At 43.5% G+C, this 19,632-nt stretch overlaps 4 protein-coding genes across 5 annotated transcripts; 1 reads left to right on the top strand and 3 right to left on the bottom strand.

The window, feature by feature from the left end:
• The first annotated feature begins 658 nt into the window (after positions 1–658).
• Positions 659–3,538, top strand: ZBTB9 (zinc finger and BTB domain containing 9). Of its 2 annotated transcripts, none has more exons than XM_053473270.1 (2): positions 659–734; positions 1,525–3,538. In XM_053473270.1, the coding sequence occupies exon 2, from the start codon at positions 1,534–1,536 to the stop codon at positions 2,749–2,751; it is 1,218 nt and encodes a 405-aa protein (XP_053329245.1). In that variant the 5' UTR covers positions 659–734; positions 1,525–1,533; the 3' UTR covers positions 2,752–3,538. The 2 variants fall into 2 exon arrangements, with proteins under 2 accessions (XP_053329245.1, XP_053329244.1); XM_053473269.1 differs by lacking the exon at positions 659–734 and adding an exon at positions 1,349–1,384.
• A 1,150-nt stretch (positions 3,539–4,688) lies between these two features.
• On the bottom strand, positions 4,689–5,850 carry LOC128503892 (olfactory receptor 1361-like). The gene is made up of 2 exons (XM_053474086.1): positions 5,781–5,850; positions 4,689–5,623 (listed from the first exon to the last, which is right to left on the bottom strand). The coding sequence occupies exons 1-2, from the start codon at positions 5,848–5,850 to the stop codon at positions 4,689–4,691; spliced, it is 1,005 nt and encodes a 334-aa protein (XP_053330061.1).
• Positions 5,851–8,146: 2,296 nt separating this feature from the next.
• On the bottom strand, positions 8,147–9,115 carry LOC128503891 (olfactory receptor 1L4-like). Its single transcript, XM_053474085.1, has one exon. The coding sequence runs from the start codon at positions 9,113–9,115 to the stop codon at positions 8,147–8,149; it is 969 nt and encodes a 322-aa protein (XP_053330060.1).
• A 7,767-nt stretch (positions 9,116–16,882) lies between these two features.
• LOC128504005 (olfactory receptor 6F1-like) lies at positions 16,883–17,893 on the bottom strand. Its single transcript, XM_053474215.1, has one exon. It carries the CDS (start codon positions 17,891–17,893, stop codon positions 16,898–16,900), a length of 996 nt encoding a protein of 331 aa, XP_053330190.1. The 3' UTR covers positions 16,883–16,897.
• Positions 17,894–19,632: the final 1,739 nt, after the last annotated feature.

Raw genomic sequence — 19,632 nt, 5'->3', positions numbered from 1 at the left:
CTATGTGTGTGTAATTTGGGTGCTGGTCAGGTTCTATGTGGGCAATGTGGGCGCTGTTTTTTTTGGAGGGTTATTAAAGAAAGCACTATTATATGTTCAGTAAATGTTATTTAAACATATTTATTTTGCTTATAAGTTATTAATTTATTTTTTCAGATTTCTTGTTGTTTACAGTTTACAAATTGGTGCAATACATATTCTTGCCAACATAATTTTGTAAATGTCTTTACATTTTGGGGGGGGGGGGACGGTGCCACTTACAGGATCCGCCCCGGGTGCCAAATACTCTAGGTACGCCCCTGGGTTACAAATACTCTGGGTACAGCCCCGTTAATGCGTTCGTCCACCTGCCGCTCTCCCATGGTTAGTCGCTGTTTGTCCCTGTAGCGGCTCGTCTGCTGTCTCTCATCCTCGCGTCTATTGGATGGCTTCCTACAGGTCAGTCTCCTCCGGTCCGCTGAGCGAGCCGCTTTCGGCCAGTTAAATATCGTTATCTTGTTTTCTTTACCCCGGTTGCTCGCCCGGTTACTGTATCTCCGTCCTTGTTTCCCCCCGCCGTCAGCCGCAGCGCTTCCCTGTGACGCGTTTCCGCGGGTAGGTCATGTTTGTCCCGTGTGCGCGTTTCCCGGGGTTACTTCCTGTTCGTCCCGCTGTCGTTTCCCAGGGTTTGGCCATGTTTGCCCCCGTGGCGGCTGCAGTCTCGGGCTGATTTATTCGGCGCTGCTGGGAATCAGGTAACAGAGAGAATAATGACGGCTCGGGGGGCAGACTGAGGGCGAGTATACGCGGCACTCACACTATATATACACCTACCGGGGGGTGGGGCCACGGTATGGGGCTGTGGGCGTGTACCTCTGTGCATATATATATATATATATATATATATATATATGGATATGCATCTATAGAACTGTCACTTAATGGTTTTGTGTTAACCCTTTCAGTAAAGTTGCCACCTGGCCAGTGTTGTACAAGAAGGAAGGCAAACGAAAAAAAAAACCCCCAAAATAACAAAAATTACCACCTGGCCATTAAAAAAAATGCATTAATATGGGCGTATTACAGGCTGCGTCCCTGCGTTTAGCTGCCATATGGATATTCGCAAAGAGCTGCGGGTTTAAGCCCCCGAAGCATAAAATAATATTTGCAGACAGTACTTAAATATTTAAAACTAAACTGAACGGACGTGTCTGTGCCGCGGTGTCTGCATGCTGCCGGGGGCGCGCGTTTCTCGTCGCACATCCTGTCTGATCGCAAGCTCCTGCGTAACGGTCTGAAATAAGTCACTTGGGGGGGTTTGCGTGCGATCTTTGGAAACGTGGCCGTGTCATCGTGGCAACGCTGGAATGGTCCAAGCAGCAGAGATGCTCTGTCGGTTGCTATGGTGATAAGGCCACTTTTTCAGATTTGGGGCTAGAACGGGTGCGTTTTATATCGGGACCGCGAGCCGCCGTACCGCAGACTGTCGGTTTTGTGAAAGTTTTGTTCCACCCATGTTTATCTGTCTCGTTTCTCTGTCATTAGACGGTCACCATGCCTGGCAGCGAGAGAGTGCGCTTAGACTTTCCGCATTACAGTTCCGTGCTGCTCGATACCCTCAACAAACAGCGCCTGGAGGGGAAATTCTGTGATCTTTCCGTCCAGGTTCAAGGACGCTTTTTCCGCGCTCACAAAACCGTCCTGGCCGCGTCGTCGCCGTACTTTCACGACAAGCTTCTCCTGAACGACACCAGCTGCTTGGTCCTCCCCAGCGTCATTCAGCCGGATGCCTTTGAGAACCTCTTACAGCTCATCTACTCTGGGAGGCTATGTCTGGACATAGAGTCTCTGCCTTCTCATCTGTTGGTAGCCAGCGGCCTCCAGATGTGGCAAGTGGTGGATCGATGTTCCGAGCTCCTGAAGGAAAGAGAACTTCACCCGCCCCAGTCGTGGTCGAGCCGCGCCAGCGAGAGCCAATCACCCAGCAGCAGCTTCCAGCCTCCTAGGGATGATGTGCCCCCCGCGCCGCTATCACTGGGCTGCTCCGACGATGAAGAGGTGATAAAAGTAAGGGTCTCGGAGGAGGAGGAAGAGGAGGAGGAAGAGGAAGACAATCAAAGCGGAGAAAATGCCTTGGAAGGAGTTATCCCTGTTGGCTGCTCCTATTCCCTCCCTTCCTCTTCTTCTGCAGGTAGCCCTAAAATGTTCTACATCAAGCAGGAGCAGATTGACGAGGACAGCCACTTTTTGAAGGCTTTTGAGGTGGCAGAAATGCAGTCCGAGTACTCGTCCGACCTGAGCTTCGTCTTTCCCCCCACACCCTCGTCCTCCGACGTTTCTCTTTGCCTGCCGCGGAAACTGCACGGCGTCACCGAACCGCAGTCGTTCACTCTCTCCAAGCCTCTGGACCTCCATGGCAACGAGATCATTGCCCATGCCCTCCAAGCCCAGACCATCCATGCGCCCGTGAAGCTTGTGGCGGCTCCGGATGGAAAGAAATTCGGCTGTTTGTGCGGCAAGCGGTTTGCCGTGAAGCCGAAGCGGGATCGGCACATCATGCTTACCTTCAGTCTGCGTCCTTTCGGCTGCTCCGTCTGCAACAAAAAGTTCAAACTCAAACACCACCTAACGGAGCACATGAAGACCCACGGAGCCAACCTGTACTCCTGTGAAGACTGTGGCCGTAAGTTCAGGGTGGAGAGCTGCTTCCAGAAACATAAGGAAGCTTGCAAGGGGCAGAGGTGGGCTGGGGCCTGCTGGACCTACAAATAGATATCGTTTTCCTAAATTGTGGAACTAGGACCCCTAACCCAGGATTGCCCACAAAGGTCCTTGTGATAGACTCTAGTTTGGACCATGCCATAGCTTTTCTCCTGGACATCAACAAAACTTGTCAATAACCGTAACCTCTCTAACAAGGATTCTAAAAGTAAAGACTTAATCACCTGTCCATGGGAATTGTGCACAGAGACGGGGGGGCAAAACTGGATGCCAGGGGGGCTTCTGCAGAGAGGAATACGGAGTCCTTCAAATCTCTTGGTGTGGTATGTTGGTCCAAATCAAAGACCCAGTTACAATTGGTTTCCATGGTGACTGCCGGGTTTATCAGTGGGACTGCAGCTTTTCCTAAAACCCTGCGGGGATGAATGCGTTTAAAAAAAAAAAAAACATCTGAAAGAATTTTCCATAAGGAGTTGTTGGTACTTTTTTTTTGTAAATATTTTCTTGCAAGCTTCCCGAAGCACGAAAGGGTTGAGGCATCTAACGGTCTCTGTAAATAAACTTTTACACGTATGCATCACGTATGTTTTGTGTGCGAGCGGAAACAGATATAGAGCGGTTTGTCTTACAAAACGAGTTCCAGTAGCGCTGAGTATCTGCAATAAGGCTGTCTTTTTTTTGTCTGTGTTGTAGGGGTGGGAGCCGCTATCTAGCGCTGTGTGCACAGCGGGGCCGTCTGGCAGGTGGACACATTTCCCGGGAGGGTTTTTACTAAACATTAGTTTTACGGTATTTTAAGAAAAATTGTCTTAGAAAAGTAAACATTGAATTTTTAAAACTGTGAGCACTTTGAAAGGGCCGTGGATTATTCAGAGCAGACTCCATGCCTCGGATCACCTTTATGCAAATCGAGAAATTTCCATGATGTTTGACACAAACTCAAAGGCTAGGCGGCCACAGCTCCTAAAATCATGCCTCCCAACTGTCCTGCTCGGTGTGGGACAGTCCTGAGAGCTCTAGCTCTGTCCCGCAATCTCCCGGTTTCATTCTTCGGTGTCTGGGACACTGGAGAATGAGCGCACGCGCAGAATTCTGCACATGCTCAGTAGCGCTGCCCGTTTGCGGTTGGGAAGTATGCAGAAATCCTTCCGCTGGCACCCAGCTCTCCGCTCTTATTCCCGTCACCACGAGTGTCTCCCCTCCCTACTCCTAAAAAGAAAGAGGCTTCTAAATTCTTCCACCTGGTTTCTAACCCTGCAAATTGCAGCGGGGGGGGGGGGGTTGGGTAGTGGAAGATTTGTTCGTTTTGATAGTACACAAAATGGTTCACTTAATAGCAATGAGTTCATCTGTTTTTTATTGTGGTCTGGCTCTATGCAGACTTCATCGGTGCACGAAATAAATATTGCTTGTTGCCATTCATTGTGTTTTTTCCTTATTTTCAGAAAGTTGTACCCATTTTGTAGTTGAACATGGGGAGAGCTGAGGGGGTGAGGATTAAGCGTTAGCCAAACCCGGTGAGGATGAGTTTCTCTGCGCTCCCCGCATCCGCGCATGTGCCTCACACGTTAAAAAGTAACAGAGTGCACCTGGTGGCTGTTCATTGTCCTCTGTGCATTCATGCTAATTTCTTTAATAAGGATAATCTTGTAAATATGCAAAAAAAATATACAAAAATAGCTGAGTGCCCAACCTACAAAGCATGGGCCTCGCGCTATTACAAAAGGGAGAACAAAGGCCTTTCCCTTGTCACCGGCATACTGGGGAATTTTCAGGCTACGTGGAGCTTCGTATGTGGGTGGGGCTAGTTACATATGTGGGCGAGGCTATCCCCAAACCCATTAAATTGTATAGGAGTGGGTGGAGAATAACAGGGAAGTGGGTAACCCAGAGATTTACCGCCGTGGCCCTGAGAAGCAGCTCTTCCCCGGACTCTCCTGACAAAACCCCAAGAGTTCCCGAGTAATCACACTCACTTTATACATCATTTAGTTTGCCGAAAGCTTCCTCTGCCATGCCTTCCCAGCTGCGCTTTTGACTGCTTTATTTCTCAGGCCGTATATGAATGGGTTTAACATTGGAGTGAGCAGCGTGTATCCTATTGTTGCTGCCCTCTCCCCCACCCCCGAGGAGCTGGCATAGGGACGGAAGTAAACAGACACAATCGTCCCGTAGAAGAGACACACGGTGGTCAGATGAGACGAGCACGTCGACAGGGCTTTTAATTGAGCGCCTTTTGAACGCAACCGGACAAGGGCCACCACTATCTTTGTATAGGACATTGTGATACAAATAAACGGGATGCCGACCGATACGGCCCCTTCCGTCTGGATGAGCAAGAAGTTAATACTGGTGTCTGAACTGGAGATAGACAGGAGCTGAGAGATTTCACAGAAGAAATGGTTGATCTGCTTCACGCCATTGAACTCCAGAGCGGCGACCTTGAGTGTGTGAAGTAGGGAGTGTGCGAAAGCTCCAACCCATGACGTGAACACCAGCGCAACGCACACGCTAGACCTCATCCTCTTGGTATATTGCAGGGGGCTACAGATTGCCACGTAACGATCGTAGGCCATGACAGCTAAGAGGTTATTCTCCAGGTTTCCAAAGGTGATGAAACTAAACATTTGCGTGATGCATGCTGGGAAACTGAGGGACCGTGCGTCCGACACGAATGATGATAACAGGGTGGGGATGGTGGACGAGGTGAAGCAGATGTCCACTAGCGAGAGGTTACCAAGGAAGTAGTACATGGGGGAATGGAGACGTTGGTCGAACACAACACAGGACAGAATAACAAGGTTCCCCAGGACGGTCAGCAGGTACATGATCAGGAAAATCAGAAACAGGTACATCTGCATGAAAGGGAAATCGGAAAATCCCAGCAACGCGTAGCGAAGGGAGGAGTTTGAGAAGAACATCGCTGAAAGAACGGGAGAAAAAACGGGTATCGTGAATGAGGGGAAGACAGAGGGAACAGAACAAATAACTGGTAGCAGACAGACGCTTTAGAGTTAGCCAGATCTGTGTGTAGCCAATGGGAGATGGCGTCTCTAACCTGACGGTCTCTTCTTGGTTACCTTTATTAGGAAAACTAACATCCAGATCCAAATTCCATAGAAAGAGAATCTGACGGCAGATCAGCCCCATTCAGTCTGTAACCAGTTTAACCGTACAGGCCACCCTCAGCCACACTGACACTCAAACAAACATACCGCTCTCGGCCAAACTAACACATACAGTATTATCAACCAAATCACACTCACTCAAACGCATATCGCTCTGCCACACCCAGCACACTCAGCCAAACCATACACATTACACCCAGTCAACACACACTTAAACACATGCACCCGTTGGTCACCCCAGCCCTCCCAGGCTCCCGAGTACTGCCTCCGACACCCGCTGTGAGCTGCCCCCGTGTAATATCATGTAATCAGCCATCACCACTGATCCGGCCTGCACCCCGTACATGGACACCTTATGGTAGATATATACACAGTACATATATATATATATATATATATATATATATATATATATATATATATCCTATATACTGTGTATATGTATATATGTGTGTATATGTATATATATATACTTAGATAAACAAACATCTCCAGCAGTTAATATTTTCTTCTTTAATGTGTAATATATATATATATAGATCTTATTGCCAGCTATTTAATTTTTTTTAATTAATTTTGTAAGCCACATGGAATGAACGCACTCGCTGAAAGCATCAGTGAATTTATTAGTAATAGAGATCACAGGAATACGTACGCTCTATACATTCAGAGACTTTAATTATAACTTAATCCCCTACCCATAGACAGCCTCTGCTTTCCTCTTCTAAGATGTAAAGAAAATGGTGTTCATTTCCTCTCATGTAGTATATTTTTTAATTATTTTAGAATTTTAATAAATTAAAAATCTTAAGATTTTATAGATATTGTTGTATAGATTTTATAATCTACTTAATATTTATTTTATTTTTTTATTGTGTTAGGATACAAAAATATAGCAAACATTTGAAATAATAATCTCACCTTTTTATTGCTATTTCCCAAAAAAATATTCACCAAAAACAGCAATTACAAAGGCTTGTCTTATTTTTTTAGAAAAAAAAAATTGTTTGCAGAGAGTGTTGATCTAAGACATAGGGTGAAAGCATATATACTAAGAGAAATTAATAAAAAGGATGAAAAGATGAAAAAAAATAAACGCAAAGTAGAAAAACTCAGTAAAGGCTGTGAGAGCGGAGCGAGCGGAACTGGAGTGACTCCCGAATGAGTCGGAGCCATGCGAGGAAAAATATTCAGAATAGCCTAGAAGTGTCTTGGAGGAAGAAACAAGAGTTTTACAGAGAGTTTAGGAGACGACTATCAAAAAAATGAATAAGTGGGAAGAATAAATAAACACATTCAGGTGTGATGGGCGATGAGCTTCCAGATTTAAATCTCTTATTTGCCCTCGGAGAGCTCGATCCCAACAGATAAGACAAGATAATTAGGAGGAAGAGATGGCGAGCATCATGAGATTATACCTCCAGCGGCTCTGCCCTGGGCTCATGTGAGAGTCTCATTTACGGGTGATTCGGGTTAGAATGTGACGTTTCTGGATCGGTGGGGCGATTTTCCATGCAGATTTTCATCCTAGAAACCCAACAAGTCACGTATATATCTGCAGCTACTGCGGTCCAAATATCTAAAGAAAATGTGTTTATTTAACTGAAATTTCAGCCCACTGGACCGAAGTGACCGGTTCTTCTTCTGCTGGTCCTCCGTTTGCACGTGACCTTCACACACAAAGCAAGTATAAAGACACTGAATATAATAATAATAGATATAACGTGCACCCAGACAACAGATGGCGCTTTTGATTTTGTCATTTTATTTCATTTATTTGGATAATAAACTCGATGCTCCCATAGTCTTCATATATTTTTTCCCCTTCAATTTTTTATAAATTGGGGCTGCTTTCCAAGTCATTTTATGTTCCGAGTAACTCGTCGTACCTGCCGTATAAATGTAAAGCAAGCAGCCCAAATATGGTGTAAAAAGATGCTTTAACTTTCTTTTTGCTAGGTGAAAATGTCTTGTTAAATAATAATAATAACAATAATAATAAATAGTAGCATGCCCCAAAATAATGCCCCCGCAGTTCTGGTGTTAGGAAGGCACGTTGTCTCTGTAGTAGGCACGGACAGTATGAAGGGGCAGGTGGTTATGTTGGGCATTGTGAGAAATACATAGAAGGTACAATTTCTCTCCGGTGTCCTCTTGACGCGTACATTCAAGCTGGCGGCACTGGCGTTAACATTTATTAATTTATATAGCACCAACCTATTCCACGGCGCTGTACAAAGGGAATCCTAATACCCTGGACGCCTTTGGACAAATTTGGGCACTGGGTAAATTGTAGGCTAAAGTGGCAAAATACATCATCAACAGTCCTCCTTTTCTCCATTTTGCATCCACTTCTCTGCTTTTTTCCTACTACGGCCTATGGCCTTCTTCACAGCAGCTTTGACCTCCTTGTTTCTTAGACTATATATAAATGGGTTGAGCATGGGGGTAATGACACTATAAACCACGCTGACGATATGATCGGATGTTGGGGAATAGAGAATGCTCGGGCGAAAGTACATGAATATAACAGAGCTATAGAAGAGGATGACCACCATGAGGTGTGAGGAGCAAGTGGAGAAAGCCTTTCTCCGGCCCTCAGATGTACGCAGCTTCAAGACCGCCCTGATGATCAAGATATAAGAGCCCAGGATAAAGAGCATGGGCCCCATGACAATAAGGGAACCTTCGATGAAGACAACCATCTGTTGAGCATAGGTGTCTGTGCAGGAGAGCATCAACAAGGCTGGGACATCGCAGAAGAAATGATGGACAACCCAATCGCAATAAGAAAGGGTTGAGGTCATGGCAGTGAACAATGTAGAATGGAGACTGGCGATAAACCATGAAGTAGACACCAAGCAGAAACGCGTCCTTCTGCTCATGATGGACGAGTAACGGAGCGGTTGGCAGACAGCAGCATATCGATCCAGGGCCATAACAGCGAGAAGAAAGCTGTCCATGTTCCCTACCATGTGGAATAGAAAAAGCTGCAGGAAGCAGCCACTGTAGGAGATGGAGGGGTTTCCAGAAAGAAATCCACAGAGAGCTCTGGGAATGGTCAGCGACGTCAGACAAATATCAACTAGAGAGAGGTTGCCAAGCAGGATGTACATGGGAGAGTGGAGTTGGGGTTGAGTTAGGATGAGTATGGAGATTAAAGAGTTCCCCACTACGCAGAGGATATAGGCAACCAGGAAGACAGAGAAGAGAGGAAGGCGAAGGTAAGGCTTCTCGGAGAGACCCAAAAGCGTGAAGCTTCCTGCTGTCTGGTTCATAAATTCCATTTCTACGGCAGCAACTTACTGGGCTGGAACAATGGGGTCAGAAAGGGTCTCATGATAAGGGGAGACATGTCTGATTGAACAATAAGGGTTATAGAAATCCATTGTCTGCTTCTGGAATATCATCATTAAGAGAGGTCTGACAGAATGATCCTTTAAATGACACAGAACAGTAAAACAAAAAAGGCTTTTATAGATGAGGTTTTGCCAGAAAATAACTCTGAAAACAAAATGTAAGTGAAAGTTACCCAACCAACAAACCAAATCACAGAGTCCGTCATATTAACCGTGAGATAAAATAAAGGTTACAGAGAGGACGGTTACATGAGCTGCGCTTTGCGAACGACCCAAAACAGATGAAGTAAAGAGATGACAATTGTCACATTCCTTCCATGTCCGGCGCGAAGCAGTGAGATCCTGGAGATGATCACATTCCGGACCCCGGCATCCAACACAGATACCAGAGAGGGGGGAACTGCGGATGGGAAAAAGAAGCAGAAATTAAAAGAAAAAGGTTCAATAAAAGGAAGTAATGAGAGAAGGGCAGCAAGAAAAGCTGAACGAATCAATAAAAAAACTAGAAAAATAAAACCAGTCTCCGTTTCATCCACCGGCGTCCTCTCATCCCAGGAATGGGTCACAAGTGCCTAGTATGACAATATAAATAAGGCAAGGTGAGACAACGACATGCTTTCCAAATGCCCCTCTTTTCCAGGAGTTCAGAATGTTTGCTGGGTATGAGGGGATCGCAGGGTTCTACAGCCTTAAAAGCCCCGATAATGTGTATAGAAACGGCAAGAAATTGGTTTATTAATGAAATTGTGTAAATTAAATCCGTTATTCTTCTAACTGCCTTATTCAGTAAGATAAAATAAAAAAGCTTGATATGTTGTATACAGGTGTAAGAATTAGAAGAAGGGGAGCTGCCACATTATCCCTATCTTTCTAAATAAGGCAGAAACTGAATATGGACAATTTTAGAATCAGACACAAGTCTGCAAGGAAAGTCATCTCTTCTACAAAATCTGAAAAGATCTTCAGCCCAGTGCCATGGAATAACTTCCTGAAACTTCTTTAGGAGGTTATCCCGAAGGAACAAATTAGACTGTAAGCTCTGTGGTCAAAGGGAATATATATTGATTATGATCACCAACTACCAAAATCAGACTAATGCCACCCCCCCCCTGGCTCTGCAGTCTGATGAGAAGCCAACTGCATGCTTCAAACCTAAAAATCTGTAAATGAGACTGAGATGGAATAGAAAGATATTGGAAAGACAGAGAGGGCTGCAGAAGCGATCTCAGATAAAATGACAGAACGACGTAGTCTAATGACACGGAGGTTCTTGTGGTGGATGCCAGGCTGCTACATACCTAGTAGGTGAGAGACACATAGACCTTAGTTCCAGCTTCAGACCTGGAGTTATAAATCCTGCGTCTCCTCTCAGTCCAGGTTTATAAAGCGCGTGAGACCCCAGAGGAAGACATCTCCCAGTCAAGCCAATTATAAACCATTAGGGCGCGTTGGGAATAGACAGACGCAGATGGAGTAGGGATGATTGTATATTAACAGGACCAAGGTGCCAGTCAGGGAACAGATGAGTAACCAGGTGGCCAAGCCTTACCTTTAAGTTTGACTTATAGTGAAATGTATGACTACAGGTCGGGTCACATAATAACCCCAGATAATGAATTCCACAAACTTCCCGGCTGCCCTGGTCTACTGTCCTTAACTTATAGAATTCATACGTTTCTAGTTCTCAACAGCTGTCTGCTGAGTTCATATACATGGCCAGCCTAAGTACCTGTTTCATATGCCAGTTAAATCTCTTTCTGGGGCAAAAGATAAATCCAGAACATATGAAGCCAATAATGCAGGCTGGGCAACAACCAGCAGAAAGTAGAGCAGGACAAGCATAGATGTGAGAGAAAAAAGAAAGGAACAAGGGAAGTGAAGAGCAAGAGAGCAGATAACACCAAAAAGGAGAGGGCATCAGGAGAGAACCTTTTAACTAGCAATGAGTGGTGGCATTTGGACCCCCAGCAACTTCATCAGAAAAATTATTCATAATAAATAAAAATATTGCTATTATGGCTTTCTGAGGGCCTGGTAGAGCGGCAATTAACGTTTTTCACTTTTCCAAAGGCTGCCCAACCCCCCTCTGAGTAATGCCGATTCACACGGTGAATATATGATACATTTAGCTCTTTCATTATGCAAAATTATCTAATTTATTCTCGTCTTCTGTACTCCTTGGTTAGGTTATTCCCATGTTATTCCCATGTTATTCCCATGTTATTCCCGGCTTAGCTTTGACAGATTGTACTCCTCTTCTCCGACCCTTTGACTAGACCTGGGTTACAATTTTCTCTTCTTCTTCAGCACCTCGCCTTATTGTACAAGTCCTGGGGTCCGGAGAGCACTCAGGGGATCAACCTCTGGAGATAAGGTGCAGGTCTTCATTAGACGTTCTATTCTGTAACTCAGGGTCCAAATATTTAACGGCTGTTGTTACATTCTGTCCCCGAATCCCATGTATGCAATGCGAGGACTCTGGAGCTACGAAGTGTCTGTGTGTCTGTGCGGACATCACTTGCCAAAGATGGATTATCACCCCTCTCACTTCAAAACCAAGCGGCGGATGGAAGAAGAAACTTGATAAAACCCCATTTAATTTACTAGTGTCTATAATTCCTCCTAAAGATCTTCTCTAGCTCCTTTAGGGATCTACAAAGACCCAGATAATATGTATTATGCCCCATCTAAAGATGGTACAGACATCGTGATATAAGCTGAGGGCCATTGGAAGGTAAACCATGTCTGATCTATGTTACTGTGTTACTGATCTCTTCCTCCCATGGTGTCAACTTTATATTATTTGAGGCTCTGGGCAGAATTAAAGAATATCCAATATCCATTTCCACCCATACTTCAGAGGAAACGGCCACGATGTGTCCTGCCCCCCCCAGAGGACCTGATGGCTCAGTCAGCGTCTACATAGATCTTCCCTATCATGTTCCCTATAAGGCTTCCTCCAAATATTATATATGTTTTTACCAATGTTTTGATCAAGGAAAATAAAAGTGTCTGTATCAGGGCATCGGGCAGGACATGTAGCGGTCATCGAAAGGGAAATGTCCACCAAAAAAACTGCCTCTGCCTAGCAGTACCATTTTCTTCTCTTTGAGTCTCATTCACTAAAGGGAGAGTTGTGCTTTCAACTTCCTCGCTTCACTATCCATTATGAAGGGCCAACACTAGCAAGTTCCACCAGCAAAAGGGACTGAGCTGGCCCTGTATAATGTATCATTCAATGAGTGAGGAGGCCTTGAAGACATCTTACTGATTTCACTATACATTATACAGGGCCAGCCAAGCTCTTCCTGCAGCAGAAGCTCACTGGGGTTGGACCTTCATAATGTAAAAAGTCAAAAAGCTGAACACGCCTGATAATGCTCTGTTTAGTGAATAGACCCCTTAGTCGCTCATGTCCTCCATATTTAATTACCTGTGATATTTATCCTGTGAATTCTTTTAGGAATCATTGCTAACAACTGAGTTCTTTCTCGGCTTCTTCTCTGTATTCTATGTTCATAAATGATTCCAAACGTCTTGTGAAGTGAAGCTGCTATTTATTTGTATGTAAAAACAGCTCAAAAGTTTTATTAATAATCATTAACACGCATATCTAACCTCCCATGGATTTAATTTGTTAACATTGTGCAAAAGTACTTTGTACCCATTTTATCTACCCCGCGTTTTAGAAATGTCATGGCTTTTAGACAACTAATCATCATTCTGTATTTATTTCTGTACTTTCAAAAAAATATTTACCCATAACAACATTAAATGACATATTTATATTAATACTTTTTGCATATTTTCTGTTGTATGGTGTATTTCCCTTTTAATTCTTAATTTACATAAATAAATTATTATAAATCACCTTGAAGCAGTTATTCTATTATTTTTAATCCATACAATAGTCATTTGTGTATATAAAACAATAACACGATTATTTAACATTTTAGTGATTTAGTTATTTTTCACATGAGGATGATTTACAATTTTAAAAATAAAGGGTGGATAAACAAAACACATTTAATGGATATTTAATGGCACCAGATATTGTCTGAAGCTGAAGGAACCTCACGAGACCCAAAACCTTTGTCTTGGTACGGAATGTTGATGTTCTTCAAGGGTTAACACGTTCTTTGTTTAACTATTTGCCTTCTTTCTGAGTAACCTTCGGGTAAGAGCCGCTTTAACCTCGCTATTCCGTAGACAGTATATGTAGGGGTTGAACATCGGGGTCACCGCAGTGTACATGAGAGTAACGGGTTGGCCCTTCTTTCTTGAGTTTGTAGACGAGGGTCTGAAGTACATGGACACCGCGGAGGCAGAGAAAAGGGCAAAGACAGTGAGGTGGGATGCGCATGTAGAGAAAGCCTTTTGCCTACCAGTGGAAGAGGAGATGCTGAGAACGGACAATGTGATGCGAATGTATGAGAGGACAATAAGCAACAAGGGGATAAGAGCCACGACTGAGCCCTCGGTGAAGATAAGAAGCTGGTTGAACGTCGTATCGGATGAGGAGATGTCCAAGAGAGGTGGGATATCGCAGAAGAAGTGAGAGAGAAATGCAGGGCGTGGGAAATCCAGGAGAGAGGTTACCATAGCGTGAAGGAAGGCATGTAATGAGGCTCCTATACAGCACCCACCACATAAGGACAGACATGTACGGGTACTCATGAGCGTGGAGTATCTTAGAGGATGGCAAATTGCTGCATATCGGTCATAAGCCATGGCAGATAGCAACAGGTTCTCGCTGTTCCCAAAGGCATGGAAAAAGAACACCTGGGCAATGCACGACTCAAAAGAAACTCTTCTATCGTTGGATAAAACATGGAGCAGCATCCCTGGGACTGTGGTGGAAGAGAAGGAGAAATCCATGAAGGAGAAACACCACAAGAGTCGATACATTGGGGAATGGAGGCGTGGGTCCACCACGATCACACCCAACATCATGAGGTTGCCTAAGAATGTGACCAGATAAATGAGAAGAAAAAGGAGGAAAAGTGGAATGCGTAGGGGTTCGGAATCCGATAGAGCGAGGAGGACAAATTCAAAAGGAGATGTGAGGTTCATGTGTATCCTGAATGAGAGAAATATAAAATAATAGTGAGAGGACATAATATTCACGAGCGCCCGTGGCCTTATAATGGTTGGAGAAAGAACAGATTAATAAGATTTCCATTGTTCACTGTTCATTGTTCATTGGTTGTTTCCTAACGAAAAGTATGATTACTACAAAGGCCAAACTCTGTGATCTGCTAATGTATATAATGTATATTTATAAATAAGGCGTAGATTAGATTTTATATAAGGCGTAGATTCTAAGATTTCTCCTCCTTTGTAATAAACTTCTCTCTTGTACTTTGTTAAATCCCAATTAATATATAATTGTGCTGTCGCAATGCTTAATTGGTGGATGCAGTAATGTCAATAGACATTGGCAAAAACCTGGTTTTATCTCATTTTGTCCCAATTCTTTTCAGTCATGTGATATTTTGGCGACTTTCACCACACTGAGCTGATACTTTATGGCAATGCTAATGAAGTCCTTCTTCCAAAGACTCCATAGAGCAGGTAATTAAGAGCCATTCTATTGTTTCCCACAGGCAGTATGATAAGAATTTGGGGTGTTTGTCTAGTAGATCGGGGATCAGATAACAGAGCGAGAACTCATACTAACGGCTGATATGCTGCTGCCTGAACACATTTTATTTATAAAAACTTTTGGTGGGAGCTTCCCTTCAAAATCTTTCACTGGGGTAACCACTTCTGCTTCTTTATAGAATGAAAACAGTTCATTCTCTGATCATTGTAATCTTCAATCCAGAAAGAAAAAAGGTAAAAAAAAAAAAGATAAAAAAAATAAATGGAATATCAGCCGTAGTGGGGCTGGCAGAGGATTATGGGGGCTGGAGTGTCGAGATTATCCCTAGATAAACAGGGGTGAACTATAACTAGCACGGGTAACTGGATCTGCCGGCTGTCTGCCTGGCCAAGTGGAGTCCATACTCCTTCCAATGGCTGCTTCCACTCCGCCATTCACCAGAATATTGGTAAGTCTTGCCCTTGTTCATATTGAACTTAGGAAGGAACATGAGTCGGGTGATAATTGTGTTGAAACGCACGTAGGATACAAATTGGTAAAAAGTAAACAACAACCACCTATAACACGGACACCATAAAGCAACCTTTCCAATTGGCCCACTTTGCACCATTTTGGCCGTATTTTTGAAGATCACATCCAAAAATTGTATGTAGATATTAATTCTCACAATGTATATTGTTCCAGTAAACCCCACCAAACCAAACACTTACCTTACACATAGAATTTGAGCATGTAAATATAATAAGTGTGCCCAACAGCCACAGATACGCTGTATATATGTATATATATATAACTATGTACCTCGGTATATTTATGATGAGATGATGCATTGAGAGCCGCATTGTGTTCATTATAATTAATGAGGTCCCTTAGTGCCTCTGATTTCTGAAGAGCATTATCTGTTTTGTTGAAAATAGCCAACAGTAATGATCTTTTCTTCATTAACCTCAACAATCTCAATCATGGTGGAATTCTGGGGACAGTTTCATTAATATCAGGGTTGACAGACTTTAGTACCCAACACTTGATCCAAAAGGCCAAATTTATTCAGCTGCCCAGGGTACCGGTCTGCAAGGTGCCATCCCAGGGGCTGCGAAGGGGCCTTTGCCTCTAGGGGGCCCGGGGCAACCCCTGCGACCATTTGTTCCGGTCTCCTCATACTGGTTCAAAATACTTTAGAAAGTATGCATGTGTGTGTGTGAGCATATTGCTAGGCCCCATTGTTCCACCCATTGCTGCACCCATCGCTCCTCTTTAAGATCCTCCAATAAGCATACCTTATGAGAAGATCGGCAGGCCTTGGGTTAGTGGCGTCTAACAGGAACATACTAACAGGAAATCTCGCATTAACAGCCGCTCTACCACTGTACACTCACACTCATTCATCCTTTCTCCTGCTCATCTCTCCCCTTCCCAGGTGCCACTAACAAGGCTCCCCTCTGACAGTCCAACACCATACGATGACACAACCACACTCATGCTAACACCACACACTTACACACTCAAACACCACCTCTTACACACACATTCAAGCATCATATGCTTACAAATATTAACACCCTATAGTAACACACACATGCTAACCCAGGACAATTGTATGTTTTGGGCTTCTTTATTCGTAAAAAGAAAACTTTCAAAACAAACATTCTTACCCCAACCCTCAAAAACTGCATTAAAAACCTGCTTATGTTCTCCAGATAAGAGTCGTTATCATGACTTGGTTCATCAGATTACTGAGAAAGTTCCCAGGTATGTCTATTGTTGCTAAAATAATTTTAGGAGTCAAATTATTCTAGGGACTGGACAACCATAATTTATGAAGGACGGCACAATGGTGAAGTACTTTTATAGTAAGTGTATAGTATACTAAGAAGGGAAAATTCACAAAAATTATCGAGGCCCAGACCTCCCAGCATCCCAGACCTTTGCCAAGTTCAGCTTGAATACAAATGGAATAATCCAAGTTCTAGGCTTGTGGTTCGGTGTCTAAAAGCCGGAAGGAATAATAAATGAATTATAAAACAAATACAACATTGCATTGTTATGTTTTGTTTATTTTAGAAAACCAGCCCTGAAAATACAGAACTATACTGCGTCGCGTGTGTTCATTTCTTTCTTCTCTCGGGCATCTTCCTCTTACCTTCCATGATGTCATGTTTGTTGTGCATGATCAGATGCCATGCTTTGTTCACAGCCCCCTTAACCTCCTGGTTCCTTAGACAGTATATAATTGGGTTCATAAGTGGGGTCACCACACAGTAGAAGATAGAGATCACTTTGTCCATTGGAAACCTAATGTGGGAGGTTGGACGTATGTACATGAAGATGACAGTGCCGTAAAAGATGGACACCACGGCCAGGTGAGAGCCACACGTGCTAAATGCCCTCTTCTGTCCATCACTAGAGGGTATCCTAAGGACCGCAAGAATAATAAGACTGTACGACACCATGATAAGCACGAAACAGCCTAAAATAACACTCCAGGACATGACGATGAAAGCAAACTCCCCAGCGGACGTATCGTCACAGCAGAGCTTTAGTAGAGGGGCATAATCACAGAAGAAGTGGTCTATTAGGTTAGGGAAGCAGAAATTTAAGGTGGAGATCCAGACAGCGGGAGGAAAAGCGGCCAACAGTCCACCCACCAAGGCACCTACAGCAAGATGGATGCTAGTTTTGCTGGGCATCAAAGTGGCGTAATGCAGAGGGCGGCAAATGGCTACGTAGCGATCATAAGCCATGACGGCTAACAGGCAATTTTCCGAAGCCCCAAAGCCAAAGAGGAGGTAAAACTGCGTAAGGCATGAGGGATATGAAATCTCCTTGTGCCTGGTGAGAAGAGCATCCAACATTTTGGGGACAGTGACCGTAGTGTACAGGACTTCCAGCAGGGAGAAGCTGGCCAGAAGGAAGTACATTGGCTTGTGAAGGCGGTGATCCACGGCCACCAGCATGATTACTGTTAAGTGAGCCCCTATGGTGAGTACGTACATGCCAGAGAAAAGAGAGAAGAGGAGCAGCTCCATCTCTCGTAAGGTCTCAAAGCCAACGATGATAAACGAGGAGACAATGCTGTGGTTTCCATTATGCAACTTTTGCATACTCCCTGTAACACACGAGAAGGTGGAGAGGTCACATCAATACAAATATGATTAATAATCAGCAGGTACAGCTCATGCCCTCCGTATAAACCTCCTTCAACCTCATTAATAGAAATGTCTTTCATAATTCTGTTGAGATGCTCGTTACGTAGAACTACAAAATTTGACGGCAGATCATTTGGCTCCTTTAGTTTGTAGATCTACTATGACCAGTTGCACCAGAACAGCATCACCTCATGTTTAAATCTTTATTCACACTTAGCTACCCATTTACAGGGAAAGTAGAACTAAAACACGGGTCACACCGAAAGAAATTAGTATTTATAACATTAAAAATGTAAATTTTAAATCTTTAAAGCAGAATCTATGATTTTTTTAGTTCGAAACAGCAGACTGGGGGGAAGGCATTTTCGTTTGTACTCGTTACTTCCTGTTTTCAAATGTTCGGATTCCATAGGACTCACCAAGATTGGGGTGCTTTGACGAGGTGGCGCTTTTAATGTGATGGAATCCCCAGTAGTTATGCTTCAGATCGGTGCTTTTAAATCGCATTTAAATAAATCATTTATTACATTTTTTTTCATGTATCAAAAATGATAGTTTCCTGAACCAGTACGATTTTATGTTCACGGAACCGATAGTATTATAATATAAATATACTAATTCTTTGTGCTCGGATTGATTTAAAAACTTTTAAAATTTTACAATTTAATTTTCAAAATTTTAGGGATTAATAATAGATATGTGATTAATGAGTTATATAATACTTAAAGAGTAGAATTACATCTATATTTAATCAAGAAATATTATTGCAAGACAAACCAGTCATTTCATGAGAACACGCTTCAAATATTCTGTAGCCACCAGGATTGGCTAAATATTTTCAGCTATTTTAGAAGAAAGCAGCCTTATTTGTATTATTTAATCATTTGATTATAAATGTTGTATGACAGGGGGTGGCTGTACCTATAAATCCTCACCGTCCTCCCCACCTTCAAGATCTCCAGGCCACCGACTTTCCAAACCACCCTCGCTACAATCAAACCCTCGTCACCCAAACCGTTCTTTTCCTTCCGTCTTCCGTTCCCCCTGAACCTCCTAATAGATTGTAAGCTCACCGGAGCAGGGCCCTCTTCTCCTGCTGTACCAGTTTGTCTGAATGTGAGTTGATATTATTGTAACTGTATCTTGTCAGTTGTAATGTTGTTTATTTTCCCTGTCCTTTATTATAATAGCTCCAGGATCTGCCGGGGCTCTATTAACACATTTTATATTAAATATCTTTCATTCATTAATGTAGAGAAGCCGAGACTCAGCTCCTATCTTCAACTCCAAGTCCATAGAAAAATGTTGGGTGAATTATACCGATGCCCATGAAATCGACACTCACAGTATTTAATACGACAGAATAACGCTTACACACCTGCGTACATCGGGGATCCTGCCTTAATGAACCCTAAAGAATCCGAGCACCAGGTTTTTTATAATGTGTCAACAACAATTTCTTCCTCCGGGGAGTTTCACTCAAGAGGTTCACGCGATCATCTCACCTCGGTGTCCTTCTCTTTTACTAAACCAGGAGCGACACCAAAAAGTTACAGTGGAACGTATGATTATTTTACATTATCTGTCATACGCCTGGCTTTAGCACCAACATTTCATTAAACGTTCAAACGTATCAATGACGTCAACGAGTCTTTCCATTATGAGCAGACACCTTATATTCCCCTGTCCTCATT

This window comes from Spea bombifrons, chromosome 8 (genome assembly GCF_027358695.1).
Source record: "Spea bombifrons isolate aSpeBom1 chromosome 8, aSpeBom1.2.pri, whole genome shotgun sequence".
NCBI lineage: Eukaryota > Metazoa > Chordata > Amphibia > Anura > Pelobatidae > Spea > Spea bombifrons.
Note: the sequence above shows the minus strand (reverse complement) of the source record. Positions and strands in the feature narration are given on the sequence as shown.